The sequence below is a fragment of the Oryzias melastigma genome, linkage group LG13 (genome assembly GCF_002922805.2).
Source record: "Oryzias melastigma strain HK-1 linkage group LG13, ASM292280v2, whole genome shotgun sequence".
Taxonomy (NCBI): Eukaryota; Metazoa; Chordata; class Actinopteri; order Beloniformes; family Adrianichthyidae; genus Oryzias; species Oryzias melastigma.
Window position 1 is genome coordinate 3,184,774 of NC_050524.1, and position 19,981 is coordinate 3,204,754.

The 19,981-nt window shown below is 40.2% G+C and overlaps 3 protein-coding genes across 7 annotated transcripts in view; 2 read left to right on the plus strand and 1 right to left on the minus strand.

The window, feature by feature from the left end:
- Positions 1-8,696, plus strand: part of LOC112149741 (cytochrome P450 2A13) — a 32,201-nt gene extending 23,505 nt beyond the window's left edge. For both annotated transcript variants that reach the window (XM_036214687.1, XM_024277649.2), the window contains exons 7-10: positions 3,750-3,891; positions 3,960-4,147; positions 4,221-4,362; positions 6,559-8,696. In XM_036214687.1, coding sequence (XP_036070580.1) covers positions 3,750-3,891; positions 3,960-4,147; positions 4,221-4,362; positions 6,559-6,740 — 654 coding nt within the window. In that variant the 3' untranslated portion in view covers positions 6,741-8,696. The remainder of the gene's footprint in view (positions 1-3,749; positions 3,892-3,959; positions 4,148-4,220; positions 4,363-6,558) is intronic.
- The window catches only part of LOC112149746 (cytochrome P450 2G1), a 58,489-nt gene that overhangs the window by 32,707 nt on the left and 5,801 nt on the right, over positions 1-19,981 (plus strand). Inside the window, exons 1-5 of one of the 2 annotated variants that reach the window (XM_024277656.2) lie at positions 9,062-9,424; positions 14,346-14,555; positions 14,620-14,782; positions 14,849-14,998; positions 17,393-17,553. The exons of the other annotated variant lie outside the window; for it this stretch is intronic. Of the exons in view, the coding sequence (XP_024133424.2) occupies positions 9,338-9,424; positions 14,346-14,555; positions 14,620-14,782; positions 14,849-14,998; positions 17,393-17,553 (771 nt within the window). The 5' untranslated portion in view covers positions 9,062-9,337. Of the gene's footprint in view, positions 1-9,061; positions 9,425-14,345; positions 14,556-14,619; positions 14,783-14,848; positions 14,999-17,392; positions 17,554-19,981 lie in introns of those variants that run through there. 2 annotated transcript variants of the gene reach the window in all.
- LOC112149757 (cyclin-dependent kinase-like 1) overlaps positions 10,384-19,981 on the minus strand; it is a 30,870-nt gene continuing 21,272 nt past the window's right edge. Inside the window, exons 11-12 of one of the 3 annotated variants that reach the window (XR_002919833.2) lie at positions 11,815-11,923; positions 10,384-10,788 (exon numbers count right to left, since the gene is read on the minus strand). Coding sequence is in view for 1 of the 3 variants with exons in the window: in XM_024277680.2 (XP_024133448.1) it covers positions 11,879-11,923 (45 nt within the window). In the remaining 2 variants the exon portion in view is untranslated. Of the gene's footprint in view, positions 11,924-19,981 lie in introns of all 3 variants that reach the window. The other 2 variants (XR_002919832.2, XM_024277680.2) reach the window with 2 other exon arrangements.

The window sequence follows — 19,981 nt, forward strand, 5'->3', positions numbered from 1 at the left end:
CCACACCATAAAAAAACAGCAATGGCCACCATGGACTGATAAAATAATGTGTAACATTTCATATGTTGAAAGACCTTCTAAAAAAAAAGTCTGCTCTGATCTTTCTTAGAAGAGGTAGGGGTGTAACAATTCCTTTTCGATTCCATATTTGCGGTTGCCGGTTTGATTCACTTTCGATATTGATTCATTTTTAACAATTTGATTTACTGGCCTAAAATCATTCCAGGACATCTTTAGCCAAAACTTCAACCAGCGTCACTCAGAGATAAATACTTGGTACTGACCGGCACTGGTGAAGTTTTCCAGATTCCTTGAATGTCTTACGAGATAATGAAGTGTAAATAAAATATGTCAACAACAATTAATGGGAAATCCATTCACAAGTGATGGCACTTGGTCATTTTTATGTTAAAGTAAAAAAAACCCACCATGTCCCGATCCAAATTCTTTTAATGGTATTGATCAATTCAATTATGCCTTGACAGATCGAGCTGCCTCAATCCTAGGAATAGAAATTAATTCATCAATTATTGTTACACCCCTAGTAAGAGACCATAGTCTGCAAAGACCAGTACAGTTTGGGGTGAAGGTGAATTACTCGAAAGTTGAGACAATCTCATTGCTGTTTCCATCGATGCAAACGTTTCTTCTTCCTGCTAAAATCTCTCGCTCATCCCCTTAGGTTTTGATGTGTTTAACCTTCCTATGGTGTTAGGGTGCCTACGGACCCGTTTTGAGTTTTAGCATGCATAAAAGTACTTCATACATTTGTTTTTTGCGTTGAAACTTTTTGACTTTGTCAGGGACTTCCATTTAAACAAAATATTTTTATTTTCATTTTTTTTACTAAATTTTAAATTGCTCTGGTGAAAAAAATGACTTTTGTGGTGTTCGGGTCATTTTTGACCCGGTTAAAATTTTTGATCATAAAACAATAAAAAATGCCAAAAATGAAATCATAAACACACAATCAACCAACAGCCTCTTCCCCCAACCACTTGAGCTTCATCTAGGGGCTTTTCTCTTTGCCTTTTTGCGAGAACAAGGGGAGACATGTCCAGGCTCGTCAAGCCATTTGAGTGTATATAAGTGGTGACTTGCAGAGTACACATTTCCAATTCACAGGATGCAACAATGAGGAGAAGATTAACTGTAAATGAAGTTTTGGATCACATTTTTGATGCAAATGAGGCAGAGGACACACAGGATTTTAGCGATGGAAATGAGCAGGCCTCTGAGAACGAAGATGATGTGGAGTACCAATTGGAAGAAACAGACACAACTGATCAGTCTGAAGAGGAGGTCACTAGTGCTGAAGCTGATCCTGCTGAATCATTCCAATCCAAACGTGGCAATATCCGTTGGAGTACAGTTCCTCCTGATGTGCGTGGAAGGACAGCTGCTGCAAACATCATCAAAATGACCCCTGGGGTCACGAGGTTTGCTGTGACAGGAGTAAGTGACATCAAGACGTGCTTTGATCTTTTTTGCCATTGTCACTAAAAAAAAGTCATAATTGCTATGACAAACCTTGAGGGGAAAGACGTAGATGGCAACACATGGAAAGACATTGATGAGATGTACCTGGATGCCTACATTGGTGTTCTCCTCCTTGCTGGAGTTTACAGATCCAGCAATGAGGCAACTGAGAGTCTCTGGGATGCATCAACGGACAGAAATACTTTCCGGGCAACAATGTCTCTTCGGACCTTTCAGATGATCTCAAGAGTCCTCAGATTCGACAATCGAGATACCAGAGCAAAATCTGACAAGCTTGCTCCCATCAGGGATGTTTGGGAGAGATGGGTGCAACTCCTCCCACTGATGTTCAACCCAGGGCCAGAGGTGACAGTGGATGAACGTTTTCTCCCTTTCCGAGGAAAATGCCCGTTCCGGCAATACATGCCCAGCAAGCCAGGCAAATATGGCAAAAAAATCTGGGCAGCCTGTGATGCTAAAACAAGCTATGCGTGGAACCTACAGATTCACAAGCAAATCTGCAAGCAGCATCCATGAAAAATATTGTTAAATATTGTTAAATATTAAAGTTATATTGTGTGGAAAAAAAATACTTGTTTTTGCCTTTTTTTTGAAGTAAATATATACGGATCCAAAATGACCCGAAACACCATAGATGTTACTATATTTGATAATATTAAGATTGAAATCATTTTTTTTTTGTTGAACACTTAAAAAAAGTGTTTTAATATCTCTCAGTTACAGTCAGGTAACAGAACAACTGAATATTTTGTTGCCTTCTTCTCTGAAGGTTCATTTGACCATTTTTTAGACATTGAAAACGAGGGGTATGCTGTTAAAACAAAGGCCCAGGAGGCCACAAAAGAATATTAAAACCAATCTTTTCATGGATAAGGGAGCCCAACCAGCTAAACAAGAGTTAAGACAAACACTGGATGATAAAAGATTATTTTTAGGGTATTTTATGGCTGATTTATTACATGGGTCCAAAATGACCCGCTAACACCACAGATGGCAGAAAAAAGCTAACACCAGAGGAAGGTTAAAATGGGACCATGACAGTTACACCAGTCAGTAAAATCCGAGATGATCGCTCTGTACTCCTCCTTATTGTTCTCCTCGCCACAAGCCAGTACTGCTGGATCATCAGAGTACATTTGTTCATGGCATGATGGAGACCTGTATGAGAAATCTGCAGTATAAAGAGTGAATAGAAATAGAGATAATACTGTCTCCACTGGAGCTCCGAAGTTTGTTATGTGTTAGATTAAAACAACCTGAAACATCTATCTACTACTATAAGAAAGACAAGAGAAAGATTAGGTAAAATACCTGCAAGGAGAAACAAACAAAAAACCTTCATAACTTCTTTTTCCGCTATGAAGTTCTCTGTCCGGGCCTTGTCTTTTATTCTGTTGGGGCGTCCCTAGTTACATTGGATCTGTTTATTTGTTTATTTATATGGATCCCATTAGCTGAGAGCTATAGCCTTCAGCTTGTCTTCCTGGGTCCATTAGATCAGAAATTACCATTCATTCAGAACAATAGATTTTCAATACAATTCCAGCATAAACATTATTTTAAACAGTCAGCGTAAACATTATGTTCTATAAACATACTGGCATTTTAGAGATCTACGGAATACGCTTGCAACCATTACATACCATAGCTCCGAAGGTGGGGGGAAACCAGCTAAGGACCGGTTTTACTATCACTAATGTTACATTTCAACACAGCTGGGTCGACGCCGGATTCTTCAAGTATCTGCATCATATCAGCTCCTCACAGCCTTCAGCTGGGGCTGGCTCAAAGTTTATTGATACTGAACTGTACACAAAGTCAAGCAAGGAAGATTTACGAAAGAGAACTTGAAATTGTATTAAATGCGCATGAAAAATTGTAAAACAAACATGACGAGTACATAAACCCCCGGGATCATCCTACAAAGGCATCCTTGACCCCTATGCTGTCACGATAGCCAAACTGTAAAGAGTCCAGTGTCTGGTGGACATGTGGGAAGAGGAGACGTAATATGAGCCTCTGAAAGGTCTTCAGAATTTCAGAAACGAGTGAAACAGCAATGGTTCAAATCCTGGTTTGGACCTTTTTGTGTTTTGCTTGTTGGTAGATCTTAAAGATTGGATTAGGCAATGTCCTAACGTTCACGTCTTCGTCCACACCTCTATACTCAGGACTGTTCATCAGAACTGTCTTGTGTCAATAATAACAGCTTAAAATGTTTTGGTTTTGTTATTGAATGTTTCTTCCAGGAGAAGAACAACCCCACATCTGAGTTCCACTATGAGAACCTGGTTGCTACAGTTCTGAATCTGTTCCTGGCAGGAACAGAAACCACCAGCTCCACCATCAGATACGCTCTGAGTGTTCTGATCAAACACCCCAAAATACAGGGTAGGTTCTCCTGCAGAACTCCATCAGGGCAATGCAGCAGAACAGAAGAACATCTCTTTGTTCTGCAGAGAAAATGCAGGAGGAGATCGACACTGTGATCGGAAGAGAACGATGTCCCTCCATGGAGGACAGGAAGTCCCTCCCCTTCACAGACGCCGTCCTCCACGAGGTGCAGCGTTTCATGGACCTGACCCCATTCAGCCTCCCTCACTATTCTCTGAAGGACATTTCGTTCAGAGGTTACACCATCCCTAAGGTGATCCATGTTCCCACCAGCTCAGATTTAATCAATGATATAAAAAATCTAAAATTATTTGCTTTCTTTAAAGGACACACTGCTTTTTCCCATGCTGCACTCTGTGCTCAGAGAAGATAAGCTGTGGTCAACTCCCTGGTCCTTCAACCCCCAACACTTTCTGGACCAGAATGGAAACTTCAAGAAGAACCCTGCATTTGTGCCGTTTTCTGCGGGTAAATCTCCAAACCGTTGAACGATAAAATAGTTACTTCACATTTGAGCATCATGCATTTTCTTTTAGAACCCACCTTTTTTTTTGTGTTACCGTCTACAGACCTTCAAAGCCTCTTTCCTGTTTTATTCATTAATTTTCAAAATTGTTATTTATACATTCTAAATATGGTAGAGTTTTAATAATTGGTGATTTTAACATTCACATTGACAAGACATTGATGTTGATGGAAATAAGTTTCTTCACCTTTTCCACTGCATTGATTTTAAACAGCATGTCATACAGTTTATTCACAACAGGGGGCACACTCTGGACTTGATCATAACCTATGGTCTGTCATGTAGTGTGTCCTCTGTTGTTGACATGGCTGTGTTAGATCACTATTGTGTATCTTTTATTATCACCAGCTTTACTTGACAAGAAGCTCCATTGAGAATAACTTCTGATGTATAGCTGCAAATTTAATCAATTATTCACATCAAACTCCAGCTCAGATTTTACCTGCATTAAGTGATTTTATGATTGAATATTTTAACAACAATCTAAAACCAGACACTGATGCTGTAGCTCCACTTAAAACAAAAATGGTGAAAAGTAAAGCTACAGAATCCTGGAGAAATGAAACGATCAGATCCATGAAACGAGAATGCAGGAGAGCAGAGAGAAAGTGGAGGAAGACAAAATTAACAGTACATCAATACATTTTTAATGAGCAAAAAATGATATAAAGACAAGCAAAAACTAATGTAGAACCCTCCACTTCTCAAATGTAATTACGGCAAACAAAAATGATCTGAATTTCTCTTTAAAACAATAGAGATTTTCAGACATTTTCCTCTATGACAGCATTTGTGAGAGTTTCGCAGACCAATTCTGGAGTTAAATCAATGCTGTTAAACATAATCTTTTTACTCAAATGGACCTTGATTTTTATAAATCAATAGTGTTTTATTTATCAGAGAAATCGCTGGAACGTTTTGTCCTGGTTCATGCGATAGCACTGGGCCGAGTTTTCTCACAGTTAAAGCCACCCACCTGCCTTTTGGACCCAATCCCCACACCAATGTTAAAACATTTATCTCTTTAGCTTGAGCTTTTAATTATAGTGAATTGCTCCAGACAGCTGTCTTCCTAGCTGCCTTTAAAAACGAGTGGTGAGGCCTCTTCTGAAGAACAGTAATTTAGATCCAAACAATAATTATCAACCAGTATCCAAATTTTTAGGTAAAGTGAATATTTTTAAATCTATTTTTCATGAACTTTTTATCTATTTTTGATACTTTTTGATACTGCCACTTGGGGATGTCATCAGGAGGCATGGTGTTTCTTTTCCCAGCTATGCTGATTATACACAGCTCAACATTGCAGTCTCTCCTGGTGACCAAGAGTCAGTCAACCTTCTTTATTTTAGACATTATGTCTTGGATGGCAGATAATTTCTTACAGCTGAATTAGAATAAAACAAAGGTTTTAGTGATCAGTTCTGAGGACAACTAAGAGATTGTTTTATCTAAACTAAAAAAATACAAATCTTCTCAGTGTGTGAGAAACCTGGGGGCTATTTTTGACTCTGAGATTCATTTTATTCCACAAATTAAAAATACAGCAAAAAAGGATTTTATCATCTAAAAATACTGCCAGACTCCGCCCATTTCTCTATCTTGTCAGCACATAGGTGTTAATGCATGCTTTTATTTCCGAAAGATTAGATTATAGTAATATCCTGCTCTCTTCAACTATTACAGAACTGAGCCGCCCGCGTGCTGACGAGGACCAGGGGGCGGGAACACATTACACCCATTTTAAAATCGCTGCATTGGCTCCCTGTGCAATAAAAAAATGCTTTTAAAATTATTTTATTGTTTCATAAATTTTTTCATGGTCTTGGGCCATTATATCTATCTGATATGACTTTTAAAGTTTAAACCCTCACAGATCTTGAGGTCCTCTGGTACAAGCCTTTTAGATACACCAAAAGTCAAAACAAAAAAATACGGCCAGGCCTCGTTCTTTTTTCATGCATATTTTCTGTGTTCAGTGTCTTGCTTTATGTTTTTAAAAATGTAATTATGTTACTGTGTTAAACACTGAGTAACGTAAATTGGAGAAAATCTGTATAAATAAGTAAAGTTTGAGTTGATTTGACCCTGAAGAACCTCAGCATCTTCGCTCCACTAACACTTCTATCTGCTTGCAGGGAAGCGAGCCTGTGTTGGAGAGTCTCTGGCTCGGATGGAGATCTTCCTCTTCATCGTGTCGTTCCTGCAAGATTTCACCTTTTCTGCCCCCAACGGTCCCGACAGCATCAACCTGGTTCCCGAGTACAGCAGTCTTACCAACCTGCCTCGTCGGTATAACCTCATTGCCACTCCACGCTGAGGGAAAAGGTCCACCCAGGAGCTTCAAGTTTGTTATCTAACATGGAGAAAACCTCACACCTGCTGCATGGAGCAGCATGTCTTTTATTACCACAATTTGATTGTTCAAATGAGAAGTTCAAACATTCACGATAAGATCCATGGAAAATTTGTCATTGTAATGATGTCCTTTAGAAAATCTGTTTACTTTCTCTTTTCATGCTATTGTTTATGTAGCCTGAGTAAGGTACGTTACTTAACAAAGGTTTTTTTTTGTGGAATAGGAAAAATGTCAGGAACCGGTAGCGTAGGATCCAAACGCACGAGACTGGGCTTGGTGGTGGAAACTTAACAATTTAATAAATAAACTTGAACTAGACAAATAATAAACCCATGAAAAAATAAAACAGTGAAAGAACAGAGTAAGTGACCTGACAAAGATGAACTGAAAACCAGACATGTAAATAGGCTGAGAGTAATTCACTGAGATGTTGATCATGAACCTGAAACTGGTGTGACTGACAAAGGGTAGCCAAAGACATGACCAAGAGCAGCAGAAAACCAACCAAACTAAAACACAAACATAACAGTACCCCTCCCCAAAAGGATAGATCCCAGGAGCCCAAACATCCGAGACGAGGGGACCTGGAGAAACAGAAAAAAAAACAAAAAGCCCAGAACACATTTTGGTTTCCTGCAGCCTAGCATATGAGAGGGGTGACATGGTGAACTCCTCCTCAGGAACCGACATGTAGAGGATCAGGCCCGACAACCCTCCTCCAGAAAATGAAATATGGCCAAAGGGGGATGAATGGCAACCATTCTCAGGGATAAGAAACGTCACGGATGGCCCTGGCAATCCCTCTCAGGAACGGACAGGCTAGACCTGGAATGGCTTAACTTGAAAGTCTATCATCCATCTTCTTCCGCTCATCCAGGACTGGGTTGTTGCAGGGGCAGCAGTCTAAGCAAAGATACCCAGACTTCCCTCTCCCCGGTCACTTCCTCCAGTTTCTCTGGGGGAACCCCGAGGTGTTCCTAGCCGAGAGATATAGTTTCTCCAACGTGTCTTGGGTCTTCCCCGGCTCCTCTGTCCAATTCAATTCAATTCAATTCAATTTTATTTATATAGCCCAATATCACAAATTCAATTTGCCTCATTGGGCTTCATGCAAGTCCAGTGGAACATGCCCGGAACTCCTCCCCAGGACGGCGTCCATTAGGCATATGGATTAGATGCCCGAGCCACCATAACTGGCTTCACTCGATGTGGAGGAGAAGCGGCTCGACTCCGAGCTCTCTCCGGGTGACCGAGCTTTTACCCTATCTCTAAGGGAGCGTCCAGATACCCTCCGGGGAAAACTCATTTCAGCCGCTTGTAGTCGGGGTCTTGTTCTTTTGGTCATGACCCAGAGCTCATGACCATAGATGAGAATTGAACAAAGATCGACTAATAAATCAATGGCTTTGCTAACTGGCTAAGTCTCTCTTCACCACAACAGACCAGGGCAGTGATGTATAACAGCGGACACCCTCTTCAATCCGCCCGTCAATCTCATGCTCCGATCTTCCATCACTCGTGAACAAGAACCCAAGATATTTTAACTCCTCCAATTGAGGCAGGAGCACTCCACCCACCGAGAGAGGACAAACTACCTTTCTCTGGTCATTTTTAACTTGAAAGAGGCTGCAGGAAAACGCCTCTGACGTGGCGTAGCATGGAGTTGCCTGCTGTGGCAGAAAACCTTGCCACTGTGGCAAAAAATCCTCCTATTGGGTCCAAGGTGGTCAGGTCATTGTATCAGGAACCGGAACTAGTGATTTGATGGTCTCTATCGAGGCTTCGAGGCATGTGTCAAGAAGTCAAGGAGAAGTTTCTGTGAAGTATGTATCGAGGCTTGCTTTGTTTAGGGGAGGATCTAAAAATGATGACATCCGAAACATCACTGAAATAAAAAATATTCCTCTTTTTTTGTTATTTTGATGGCCTTTTTTCCCCTAATATACCATATATATTGTATATATGTGTGTGTTAATTTTTCCTACTCCTTTAATCTATTCTACATCCCCCGTCAAATATTTTTCTTCATAAATTTGTGTTTTATACACGATCAGAAAGTAAGCAAACAACAAACCTGAGGGTATTTTCACCAAACAAGATGCATTTAGGTTGGAAAAGTCAAACAATGTTAAGGCTTTTAATCGTGTATTCATTTTTATCTTTAATCTCTAGAAATGATTCATGGCTCAGGTATTAATGATGGACTGAAAAAAATATCAAAAACACATTTTATTTTACCAGGAAATCATTTGTTTTTTTAATTTTCATTTTTTGAGAGAGACCTGGCCAAGAGGCTTTGGTATGGTGGCCAAAATGGCTCACATAAATGCAAAAGACAGAACACAACAACAAAAGCTGAAACCCAACAACAAAAGTTGACAGCACAAAGACAAAAGCCAAACCAAATCAACAAAAGGAATAGCACGACTCATTTTGTTGTGGCTTTTAATGTCGAGCTTTGGCTTTTGTTGTTGTTGGCTTGTGTATTTTGTCATGGTTTGGGCCGGAATCATCGGGAGAGAGCTGGTCAACCCTTTAGGGTCCATGAAGGTGTGAAAATGACCTCTGAGTCGAGGCGCAAGCGTGTGGTCCTACGTCCACTTGTGTATCAAGTGCAGACCCCGTCAGTAAAGGACCAGTACCATGTAAGTATATTTGTACCACACATTGAGAACCAAAATCACAGTTTTTACATTTAAACATTTGGAATTGTAACAAAATATTTTGGCAAAAAAATGATACAGTGAGGATTGAAAGTTTGGACACCTCAGGTGTCATGTTATTGTGCATAAAGAACCCAAGGAAAGACTGAAAATCTTCTAAAGGCATCAGATTAAAGATGAGACATTATTTTAACGTGTAAAATAAATTTGTTTTTATTTTCATTATTTACTCTTTTAAATTAACAGAAAGCCAAATAATGGTGTGTGCAAAAGTTTGGACATGTCGACAACAGTTTATCCTGCATGTAGTTTTTTTTTTCTTTTTTAGAAGGATCTGGGTTAGATTCCCACATCCAGCTTTGGCATTTCATTCATTTTTTTATTTTCATTAAAATTCTCAACATATATTACTGTAAATATTGATCAAAAACATCAGGATAATTCTCCAGATTTTACATGTCATCAGGTTGTCTTTTCTTTATAGGCACAAGTTTATTTTTAAGTAATACATAGTTAACACAATTAAATTGAGTGTATTAAATCCTTGGTTTAATACTTGTTGAATAAAAAAATATGTTCATAGGAATAAAAAAAAAAAAAGCTCATGCATTCTTTATGCTTAATAAAATGCAGCCATGCATTTTAAAAATAAAAAAAAACATCAACTGCATGATTTGAACTCAGAGCCTTCCCACGAGAGCAAGGGGCTTCACGCATGTCTGCTATTTACTGAGGGCATTGTTTTATTTGTTTTTGATGACCCGCAATCTACCATCACATCCTTCACAATTCACCGCTCGATCATGATCAACGTAATGAGCACCCCTGTGTCAGTGCATCTGTAACTGGAAAAATATGGTGTATCATTTTGAATAAAACTTCTTTTTGTTATTAATACAATATTTATAAACAGTTTTCTTAGCCTTTTCCCAATCTAAGTCTTTTATAGTTGAAATGTGATTTCTATTATGCCCATGGGTGCACCCTTTCCTTATGATGTCCACACATCTCCAATAACAACTTTATTAACGTAATCTGTATCATCTGTGAAAGATGTATAAACATTCACAATTATGACTACATCAATTAACTCTATGATTAGCAGCTGGATAGCTGAGTTGGGTAGATGTAGGACTGCCACACAGGAAGCTAGGTTCAATTCCCACAGTGTGCAATAAGACAAAAAAAAAAAAAAAAATCTAGTGTGGATTCTTAGGCAAAACCCTTCATGCTGCTGCTCATCTAGGTCTCTCTGCGCCTTGAAAGTACAGGGTTGTGGCAAGAAGGGCATAACTATCTGCCACAACACTTGTTTACATCAGTGAAAGCTGATTCATTGTGGCAACCTGCAAAGGGACAAGCCAAGAGGCGAATAATAGCTTTATAGTTAACTGTTTTTGTAAAAGGCTTTTATTTAATAGTTTGCTTCTGAGTTCTGATCCAGGGCTGAAGCTAACTTCATCATCAACACATGGTTTAGTTTGATCTCTGTTTTCATCTTCGTATGTCTCAGTCAAACATTCCCATCTGGAAAATATTAACAATTAAACCTACGGAGCTGCACAGAGCTACGAAAGCTGAAGACTTTGGGGATGCAGCAACACCCTCTAAGGAATGAGCCAATCACAACAACACATGGAGAAATAAGCGTTAATCATCACAACCACGGCTATTGCAGCTATTTCTATCGCTTTTGCTAATTTCATGAAACAAAAATTACATTCTCTAAACTCATTGTGGAATTGCCAAAACAGTCTAAATCAGGGGTTTCCAAATCCAGGCCTCAAGGACTGGTGTCCAACAAGTTTTCTAACCAACCTGCTCCTTACTGGTTAACACACCTGATTCAGGTAATCAGCAGCAGATAAGGCGGGATTTTTGCATACGCATAAACTGCGTAATTCTCATACGAACAAAAATTCTAAACAGCTAAAAACCAAATTCACATAAAGACTCGTCAGCCGAGACCCTCAACGGACACATGCGATGAAATTACGTATATCACACAGACTGAAATGTCATGCATAGAAAACGTGCAAAATGTGTTTGATTTGAAGTTAATTGTTAATCATTATCAGCTTAAAGTTGTAGCTTAATACTCTGAGGAATTGTATTCACATGATACAAACAGGTCATAATATTTAGAAATAAAATGAAGGGAAAATGGATGAAAACATAATAAATGTTGGCTTCACTGGAAACCATCGTCCTCTAATGATCATATAAGGAGAATTCAGTGGATTGCAGCAGCTGTTCTATTGAACTCATTGCCACCAACATTGTGCACTCATTGTGGGTCTGTGTGTGCCCGCATGTAAGGGGTGTGTCATGAAACTTGAGTAATTTCTTATTAGCACAAGTTAATGTTTCACCTTTTCTGGCTGAAAGAGTGATGACCTCCTGTCACCAGGCTTTGTGCCATCAGTCTTCATCCACTCAACGTCTCTCCTGGCTCTGCATCAGGTTTTTCCAATGTCTGACCTATGGGCCGAATACAACCCGTGTTCAAATTTCAAACAAACTGCAGGCACCTCTCATAAAATCCATACTTTCTAAAACACTGTGTACAATTTCTTAATTGTTATTCTTTAAGTTTTTTAAATTACGTTTTAAGCCATTGTAAACTTGTGGCAACACTGTCATGCAACCATTCTGTACCCTGTAAATACACCTGCAAATAAAAAAAAGAAAGTCAACGGTGATGGCCACCACTTTCAGGACATGTGGAAATTTGAGTATTTTCTTTCAGTGAAATATGAAACAACTTTGTCTGCCACGTATGCCAAGTTGATCTGACGTTGTTTTCGGGGAGTTCAATATCAATATGGAAAACCCAATGAGACATGCTATAAAATTGAGAATCTGATAATGGCTTGTGTTCAGATGTATTTGTGTTCATTGGGAAGAGAAGAAAAGTATTTCATGACAAAGTTTATTTAAATTAAGGCTATGTCCAAATTCCTTCCCTACTCACTATATTTTATGCCTCAGTTGATAAAAATCGATTTAAATAGATTTAAGCTTATTAGATTAAAGTCGATCCATAAAAATATAAATCGATTGAGCACATAAAGCTAAAGTCCACTAGCTTGATGCAAAAGTTTAATGGAATTTCCCATAGGACGGCTAATGCTAACGTTCGGCGGACCTAAACATACATTCCTGACTAAATGAACAGGCATCAATTAGGCATATGGATTAGATGCCCGAGCCACCATAACTGGCTCCTCTCAATGTGGAGGAGAAGCGGCTTGACTCCGAGCTCTCGCCAGGGGACCGAGTTTCTTACTCTATCTCTAAAGGAGCGCCCAGCCACCCTCCAGACCAAGCAAATTTCAGCTGCTTGTAATCGGGATCTCGTTCCTTCAGTCATGACCCAGAGCTCATGACCAAAGGTGAGTGGAACCAAGATTGACCGGTAAATTGAGAGATTTGCTTTCAATTTCAATTGCTCAGTTTGCTGGGTGTAGGACTGGCATGCGCAAAACCAGAGTTCATTTCCTATGGGTCCAGTGAGCTTAATCCAGTGTGGGTCCTAAGGTAAGACCCTTCACACTACTGTTTAATTATATAGCCACAAGGGAGGTTTCCCAACCTGAATATATTTGCTGAAAAGTGAACAAGTATTGAATATTCAATGCCATAAATAATCACTATTGTACAAATCTTTAAAGTGTGGTATGGTAAGGCTCCTCCCTTACTTACCCCATTGTTCAAAAACAAGGTCAGTAGCACCGTAAACACAATTTTTATAGACTGCAGCTTAGCTGGTCCAAGGCTCCAAGGCTGAAGGTAATCAACATGAGATTTTGTTTTATCTCAGTCTTAAACTCTATTTCTCAGTCAGACATTCCCATCTGCAAAACATTGATAATTAACCCAAATAAATCTTTAAAGAGCTGCAAAATCGGAGGACTATGGAAGAGTAGGCCGTCCCCCAAAAGATATCAGCCAATCAGAGGTGCATGAACACACACATAAAAACAACAAAAGTTGTCCGATTCTTCCTTCAGGAGTCATTTAAAAATTCCTAAAATGTCACAGTCCAGAGTTTTTGCTTTCTGGCAATTAAACTTGTAATGAATGAAAACCTTTTCAGTTTAGTTTTAGGTTAAAACTTTGAGGTAATTTTTTACGTTTCAAACAGATTTTTCTGATTTAATTACTAATCAGTAGGGTTGTATATTGACAAAAGTCTGTCAATACATTACATATCACTATACACAAGTCATGATGTGGTACATATACCGATACATCCCAAGACAGTACCAGATCATATTTCATTTTTTTTTCATTATGACTTAAGAATTATCTGAGTATTGCTACATTTTCCACATAAGTTATATTTTAAAATACACATTATTTAATGATCATACCTTTTAGCACTGCAACAGTATCTTATAAACAAGTCACTTTTACTTAAGCAAATTAATGGTGCTTTTATTTTGGAAATTTAGGAAATGTTGAAATAACTAAATAAATGTCACCTTGGCAGTATTTGAAAACGATACATCGATTACTGCATCACTGTATCAATATTTTCTTTCACTCCTACTAATCAGCCCAGAAATATATTTTTGAGTTATCTTTAAATGCCAACATTAATTATCTGACGTTTACTGTTTTTGTATTTGAAAATGATCAACTTTCCTTTATTTGGGTAACAACTGGCTTGTCTCTAAACTTATTTATTTTAACTACAAACTGTTTTGAAAAAACGCAGTGCAGTTTTGATGTAATAGAAGTGCACCTTTTCCTCATTTTGGACTGAGTAGAAAAGATTCAAACCAGCTTGATCTTGCTTTGGTGAAATGATTGACCAGCCCCTCCCACTTTATATTAAGGTTAATGTGCACAACCTCAGACGCCTGTTTACCTGTGACCCACTGCCCCTCCTGTGCAGATAAAAGCTGCAGCTGCTGCAGAGCAGACAGGAGTGATCATGGAGCTGTCCACCAGCCTGATCTTGGTGGCTCTCACCGCCGTTCTGCTCTGGCTGCTGAACCTCAGGAACAGCAGGAAGCACCGCTTGCCCCCGGGCCCCCCCGCACTGCCCCTCATAGGAAACCTGCTGCAGTTGGACAAGAATGCTCCCTTCAGGACTATCGTGGAGGTGGGGGTGATTTCTGCACTCTGACAGTGAAGAAAGGACATGTTGTGAAATGGTTGTTTTGCAGCTCAGTCAGACCTACGGGCCTGTGATGACCATCTACATGGGCTGGCAGAGGACAGTGGCTCTGGTTGGTTATGATGCAGTCAAGGAGGCTCTGGTGGACCAAGCAGACGATTTTGTGGGGAGAGCGCCGCTTCCGTTTCTCTACAAAGCTACCAGAGGATACGGTGAGGAGCTCCACATGTCCAGACTCTGAACTTTGAGGTCTCTGAACTCGACTCTCCTCCCGACAGGGATCGGGATCAGTAATGGGGAACGCTGGCGCCAGCTGCGGCGCTTCACTCTGACGACACTGCGGGACTTTGGGATGGGACGGAAAGGGATGGAGCAGTGGATCCAGGAGGAGAGCAGACACCTGATGGCACAGATAAACGCATGCAAAGGTGAGATTTAGAGAACACACCCAGAGCACTTCTGCCCCACCTTTGGCAAATGTGTCTAAACGTGTCTAGGCTTTATTTCTTTAGAGCTAAATTGGGGCCAATATTATTTGAAACCCAAATAAATTAAATTTTAAAATAAAAATAAACTGGTATTTTCAGCCTCAAATATTCTGTTTTTTAGGTTTCAAACCTCAAAATTTCAATTTCAAAACTTATTTTTCAGATTCAAATTTTTTTTCACTTTCAACTCTTTTTTTTCGTTTACGAATCTCAAAGTTCCAGTAACAAAACTTTCGTCCCTCTTGTGGCGCGTTGGGGCGGGGCTAACACAAGGACCATTGAAAATGGATGAGGGTGGTAACTTCAGTCCCGTTGTGTTCACTGACTCTGAGAACTCTAATGATTACGATCAGGAAATGGTTGTTTAGTCTGCCCTGTCATAGTCTGAAGTTGTCTCAAGATGGCTGTAAAAATCTGAATTTTATCGCGTACAAACCGTGCGTCCAAAACACTGTTCTAACCCGTTCAAAGCGCCATCTTGTTGTGTTAAGTATAGGGTTCTCCGGCTGCAGCCTCGTGGACTTCAGCGGAGCTCGTTCAATATGCCAGGAGAGACCCGAGCGGGAGCAGCCTGCTCTGGTCCGAACTCTCATCTTTTTCTTATGTTCGTCGAGACAATCATTTAAAAGGTCATCAATTTCCACTCTCTCGGGTTAATGCAGGACAACCTTAAAACTCTGGTTGTCTTCAAATTGAAGCGGCAGTCATCCAGACACCCCCCACCCACCCGAGTAAGACAGAAGCCCCGGTAATGAGAAAATCTCTAAAGGATTTCATTTTTTGTAGGTTTTTGTGGAACTCTTCATGATAAATGAACCAGCAGCATCTGTGCAAGATTGGGCCTGCGGTAGGCGGTGAAAGCAGGGGGGCGCCGGTGTTCGGGGAAGATGGGTTGGGGGTAGCCAGCTCAGTGGCCTTGTGGTACAGTGTCCGCCCTGAGATTGGAAGGTCGTGGGTTCAAATTCCGGCCGAGTCATACCAAAGACTTTAAAAATGGGACCCGGTGCCTCCCTGCTTGACACTCAGCATTAAGGAGTTGGACTGGGGGGTTAAACCACCAAATGGTTCCCGAGCGCGGCTGTGTCTGCAGCTCACCGCTCCCCCAGGGGATGGGTCAAATGCGGAGAACAAATTTCACACACTTAGGTGCGTGACAAATAGTGGGACTTTAACTTTAACTTTTTTTTAGCCTATGTGCGGCGAAAGCAGGAAGCCGCTTAGGGCTGTTAGATTTGTAGCGTTTACGCGTTAATCTGACATGTGCTTGACACCGACAATTTTTTTGACGCATTAATCGCAGATTTTCTCATACGTCCCTCATCGCCCTCTAACTCACCAGCTGCTCTCACTAGATCACGGGCGGGTCTCCAACCACCGAGCTGCTAGCTAGAACCGGCCCGGCGCTAGGACCTGGAGAGCTCCTGCACCCTAACCCGGCTCCGGTTCGCGTCCAGTACCACGTCTGGTGGTACTGGCTCGCGTCCAGTGCCGCGTCCCGAGAGCTGCGGACCCCCGACGTTCCGAACAGCAAGCGCACCGGGGGACGTTTTAAATGTTCTGGAGGTTTAAGCGTGATCCAGCCCCAGCATAGCGGTCTGTCTGCCGGCATATTCATCACGTGAGCTCCGCTGGACACGTCGCTGCATCGAGCTGCAGCCAGAGAACGTGGCGGCAGTAACAGACTGTCAAACTATCCACAGAGTATCCCGCTTTTCTCAGTCTTTAATGTTTTAAAAAACAAAAGTTAATTTGAAATGATAAATCTCTATTTCATTTATTACTGTAGTTCAGAGGAGGAGGAAAAGATTTGGTCCTGACAAAAAATGAACATGAAAGTTTTATGGAAATTTTATTTTGATGTTTTTTATTTTATTTTACTGAACGTTGATTGAAGTTTTGAATTTAAAATGCCCTTCACTTGCACTTGGGCTTTTGTTAGGCATTTTATGTTACAGCCTTTTATTGTTAATAAAGTTTATCTCAATATAATGTTAGAAAATAAACTATTTCTGATAAAAACTATTAATTTTTCCGTTCTTGTTTCATAATTAATGTAGAACTGGTACATTCCACGAAGAACAAATTTTTTTTCTTAAAAAAAGGCCACATATTAATTTGCGATTAATCACGAGTTAACTACAGACAATGCGATTAATCGCGATTAAAGAATTTTAATCGCCTGACAGCTCTAATATACATATATATATATATATATATATATATGTTAAATGAATTTGTGGAGCGGAGAAAGGATGCAACAATTAGAAATGCAACCAATTTTTTCTGTTTCGTTCTTGCAAGTAACCCGTTTTTGTTTTTCTTGACCTCCTGCAGGGAAACCCTTTGACCCCACATTCATGCTGGGCTACGCCGTGTCCAACGTGATCTGCTGCTTGTTGTATGAAGAGCGCTTCAACTATGACGACAAGCAGTTCTTGGAACTTCTTAAAATGACATCTGAGATTTTGGGCTTCAATGGTGGTCCCAAGGGAGCGGTGGGTGGCCTTTTTTTTGTTTTTATTCAGAACAAAAGATGAAAATATTTTGATTTAGATTTATTAGTCATTGTCACTTGTACAACGAAATTTAAAAGTGCTCACTGGTCAGTGTTTCATTCATAAAAGACTAAAATTAGTAAGTAAAGAATTTAGGAATAAAATAAATAAAATAATAAGATTAAATATGTATAAAAAGTCAACACAAAAACTCAGTAATAAAATAAATGATAAAAGTAAAATTAGTTATAAATAAAAGTCATGAAACATACCTACAGACAAGCAAACAAACAGACATTCATCCACACACAATCAGGGGCGCTTGCTTCCTTCTTTATCAAATATTAAACACCTGTTCTGGTTGATAATTATCCTCCGTGATTATCTCCTTCAGAATATCAGGATTTTTTTTAGCCTCTTCTGAGTCAGCTCATGCCATTTCTCCATGCAGATTAAAGGTTGCCTACGCTCCCTCTCCGCGCTCAGGAGAGGTCCTCCTTCGGACGCAAAAATTTCATACAAGCATCTTGAGTTGTTCAGTGACAGGGTTCAGTAACTGAAAAAAAAATCTGTGAATACATGAAATTGGGAATAAAATAAATGCGAACAAGCAGGGGAACGGTAAAATTATTTAAGCTTAAAACTGCATTCCTTAATTCAAATCAGAAAACCAGATGCTAAAAAAACCTGGGGCTAGTGATGCAACTAACCTCTGGGCTTGTCAGAGTCTCACTTACCCAGAGGTATAGAGTCACATGATTTGGCCTTGACTCAATTTAAGTCATGGATTTGATGTTTGTGACAGAATTAACAACGACCAACTTCGTCTGACTCTTAAAAGTCATGTAAAGCCTGGTAAGTTCTGAAAGAAAGAAGACGCTAGCTCATCAGCTTTGATCTCTGTTAACATTACATTGTGTGGGTGAGCAGGCAGCTCTGCGTTATCAACTTTTAGACAACTCAAAGCTGACACAAAAAATAAAAGCGCCGAGCAGCGTTGGATGGACCGCAGTCGCTTCCCGCCGTCACTGCCCACACATATGCACCATCGCCGCTACCCGCCCTCTCCCTCACTACCCGCCGACTACCTCACTAACCCGCCCATACACACCATCGTCGCCCCCGACGGCCACCTTTGACCCAAGCTCACTTGCTAAGCAGCTGTTACCCCCCCCCCCAAATCCCCCCCTTCTCTTACTGTATTGCTGGTCTGTGATGTATTTAAGAAATTGATTGAAAAAGCACTTTTTTCAAAATGGCGACTTTTCTGTTAGTGTTATCTCCATAGCAACCATTTTATGTTTTGTTTGCCTGAGGTCACCGAACGATTGATATTATTTCATAAGAATCAGCAAAGGTAATTTTTGGATTTCCTTTTTTGCAAAAGATTTTTCTGCCGAGTCAGCAGTTTTTTTTTGCTATGTTTTTTTGCTTACCAGGGCCTGGTACGGTTTCATATGTTATATCGTTTTTTTCATCTTGAGCCCCCGGACGCACAAACACCCTTTATGCAATTCGGATAAAACGTGCGAGCTAGCTAAGATTGTGTCAGTTGCAACCTTGCTTTGCGCATGCCATTCAAATTCTACAACTTCTAATTGCAGCATTTTTCCCATAGTAGGTTCCCATTTATATCCAAGGATATTATAACAATTGATAAAAACCCCCTACGAGGTATTTCTTTTGGCAGCTCGCACTACAAGTGCTTATTAAAATGAATTTCAAGATGACGGCCTTTTCCCAAGGTAACAGTCAATGAAACCTCTTGGGGGGTTGAAGACTCCACCTGGCGTCAAGTTTGTGAGGTTTCATGAAAATCAGACAAACAAAAGTGTTGTTTTCACCATAAAGTTTGAAAATGTGAAACCCCCCAAAATCTCAGAATTGGCCATCCCACAATAATTTCAAATGTCCCCGGGGTTATCTCTGACATGTGTCATTGGATTTCATTTGCGTATTTCAAAATATTTTTTTTGGTCCCATAAGCGATTTTCAACCCATTCATTTTTTTAATAGAAATGCTCGCCGTGATGTCATCGTTTTAGGGGGGTAACGCACACTATGCCAAAAATTCATTGTCAGTCTTCCTTGGTGTGTAGAAATTTGGGGCTTTTTTGAGTATGTGGCGGGGGTCAAATTTTAGCTCAAAGGTTCCGTAAGAAAGCTGAAGAATAATAAACATTGTAAAAACAATATAGAACCTTTTTTGCTGTTAGGGCTGTGTGTGTCTTTTTGAGTAGTTTTTGTTTTGCTACACACTGGTCATGTCTGGTTGGGGATTAGACCCTCCCTTTGAGGCGCTTTAAGGGTTTTTTACATTTTTTCCCTCTAAGCAAAGATAATATGGTCCAGTAGACCATGCTGTAGACCAGGGGTAGGGAACCCTGGTCCTCGAGAGGGGCCCTTGGGGCCCGCCCTGGCTCCGGGC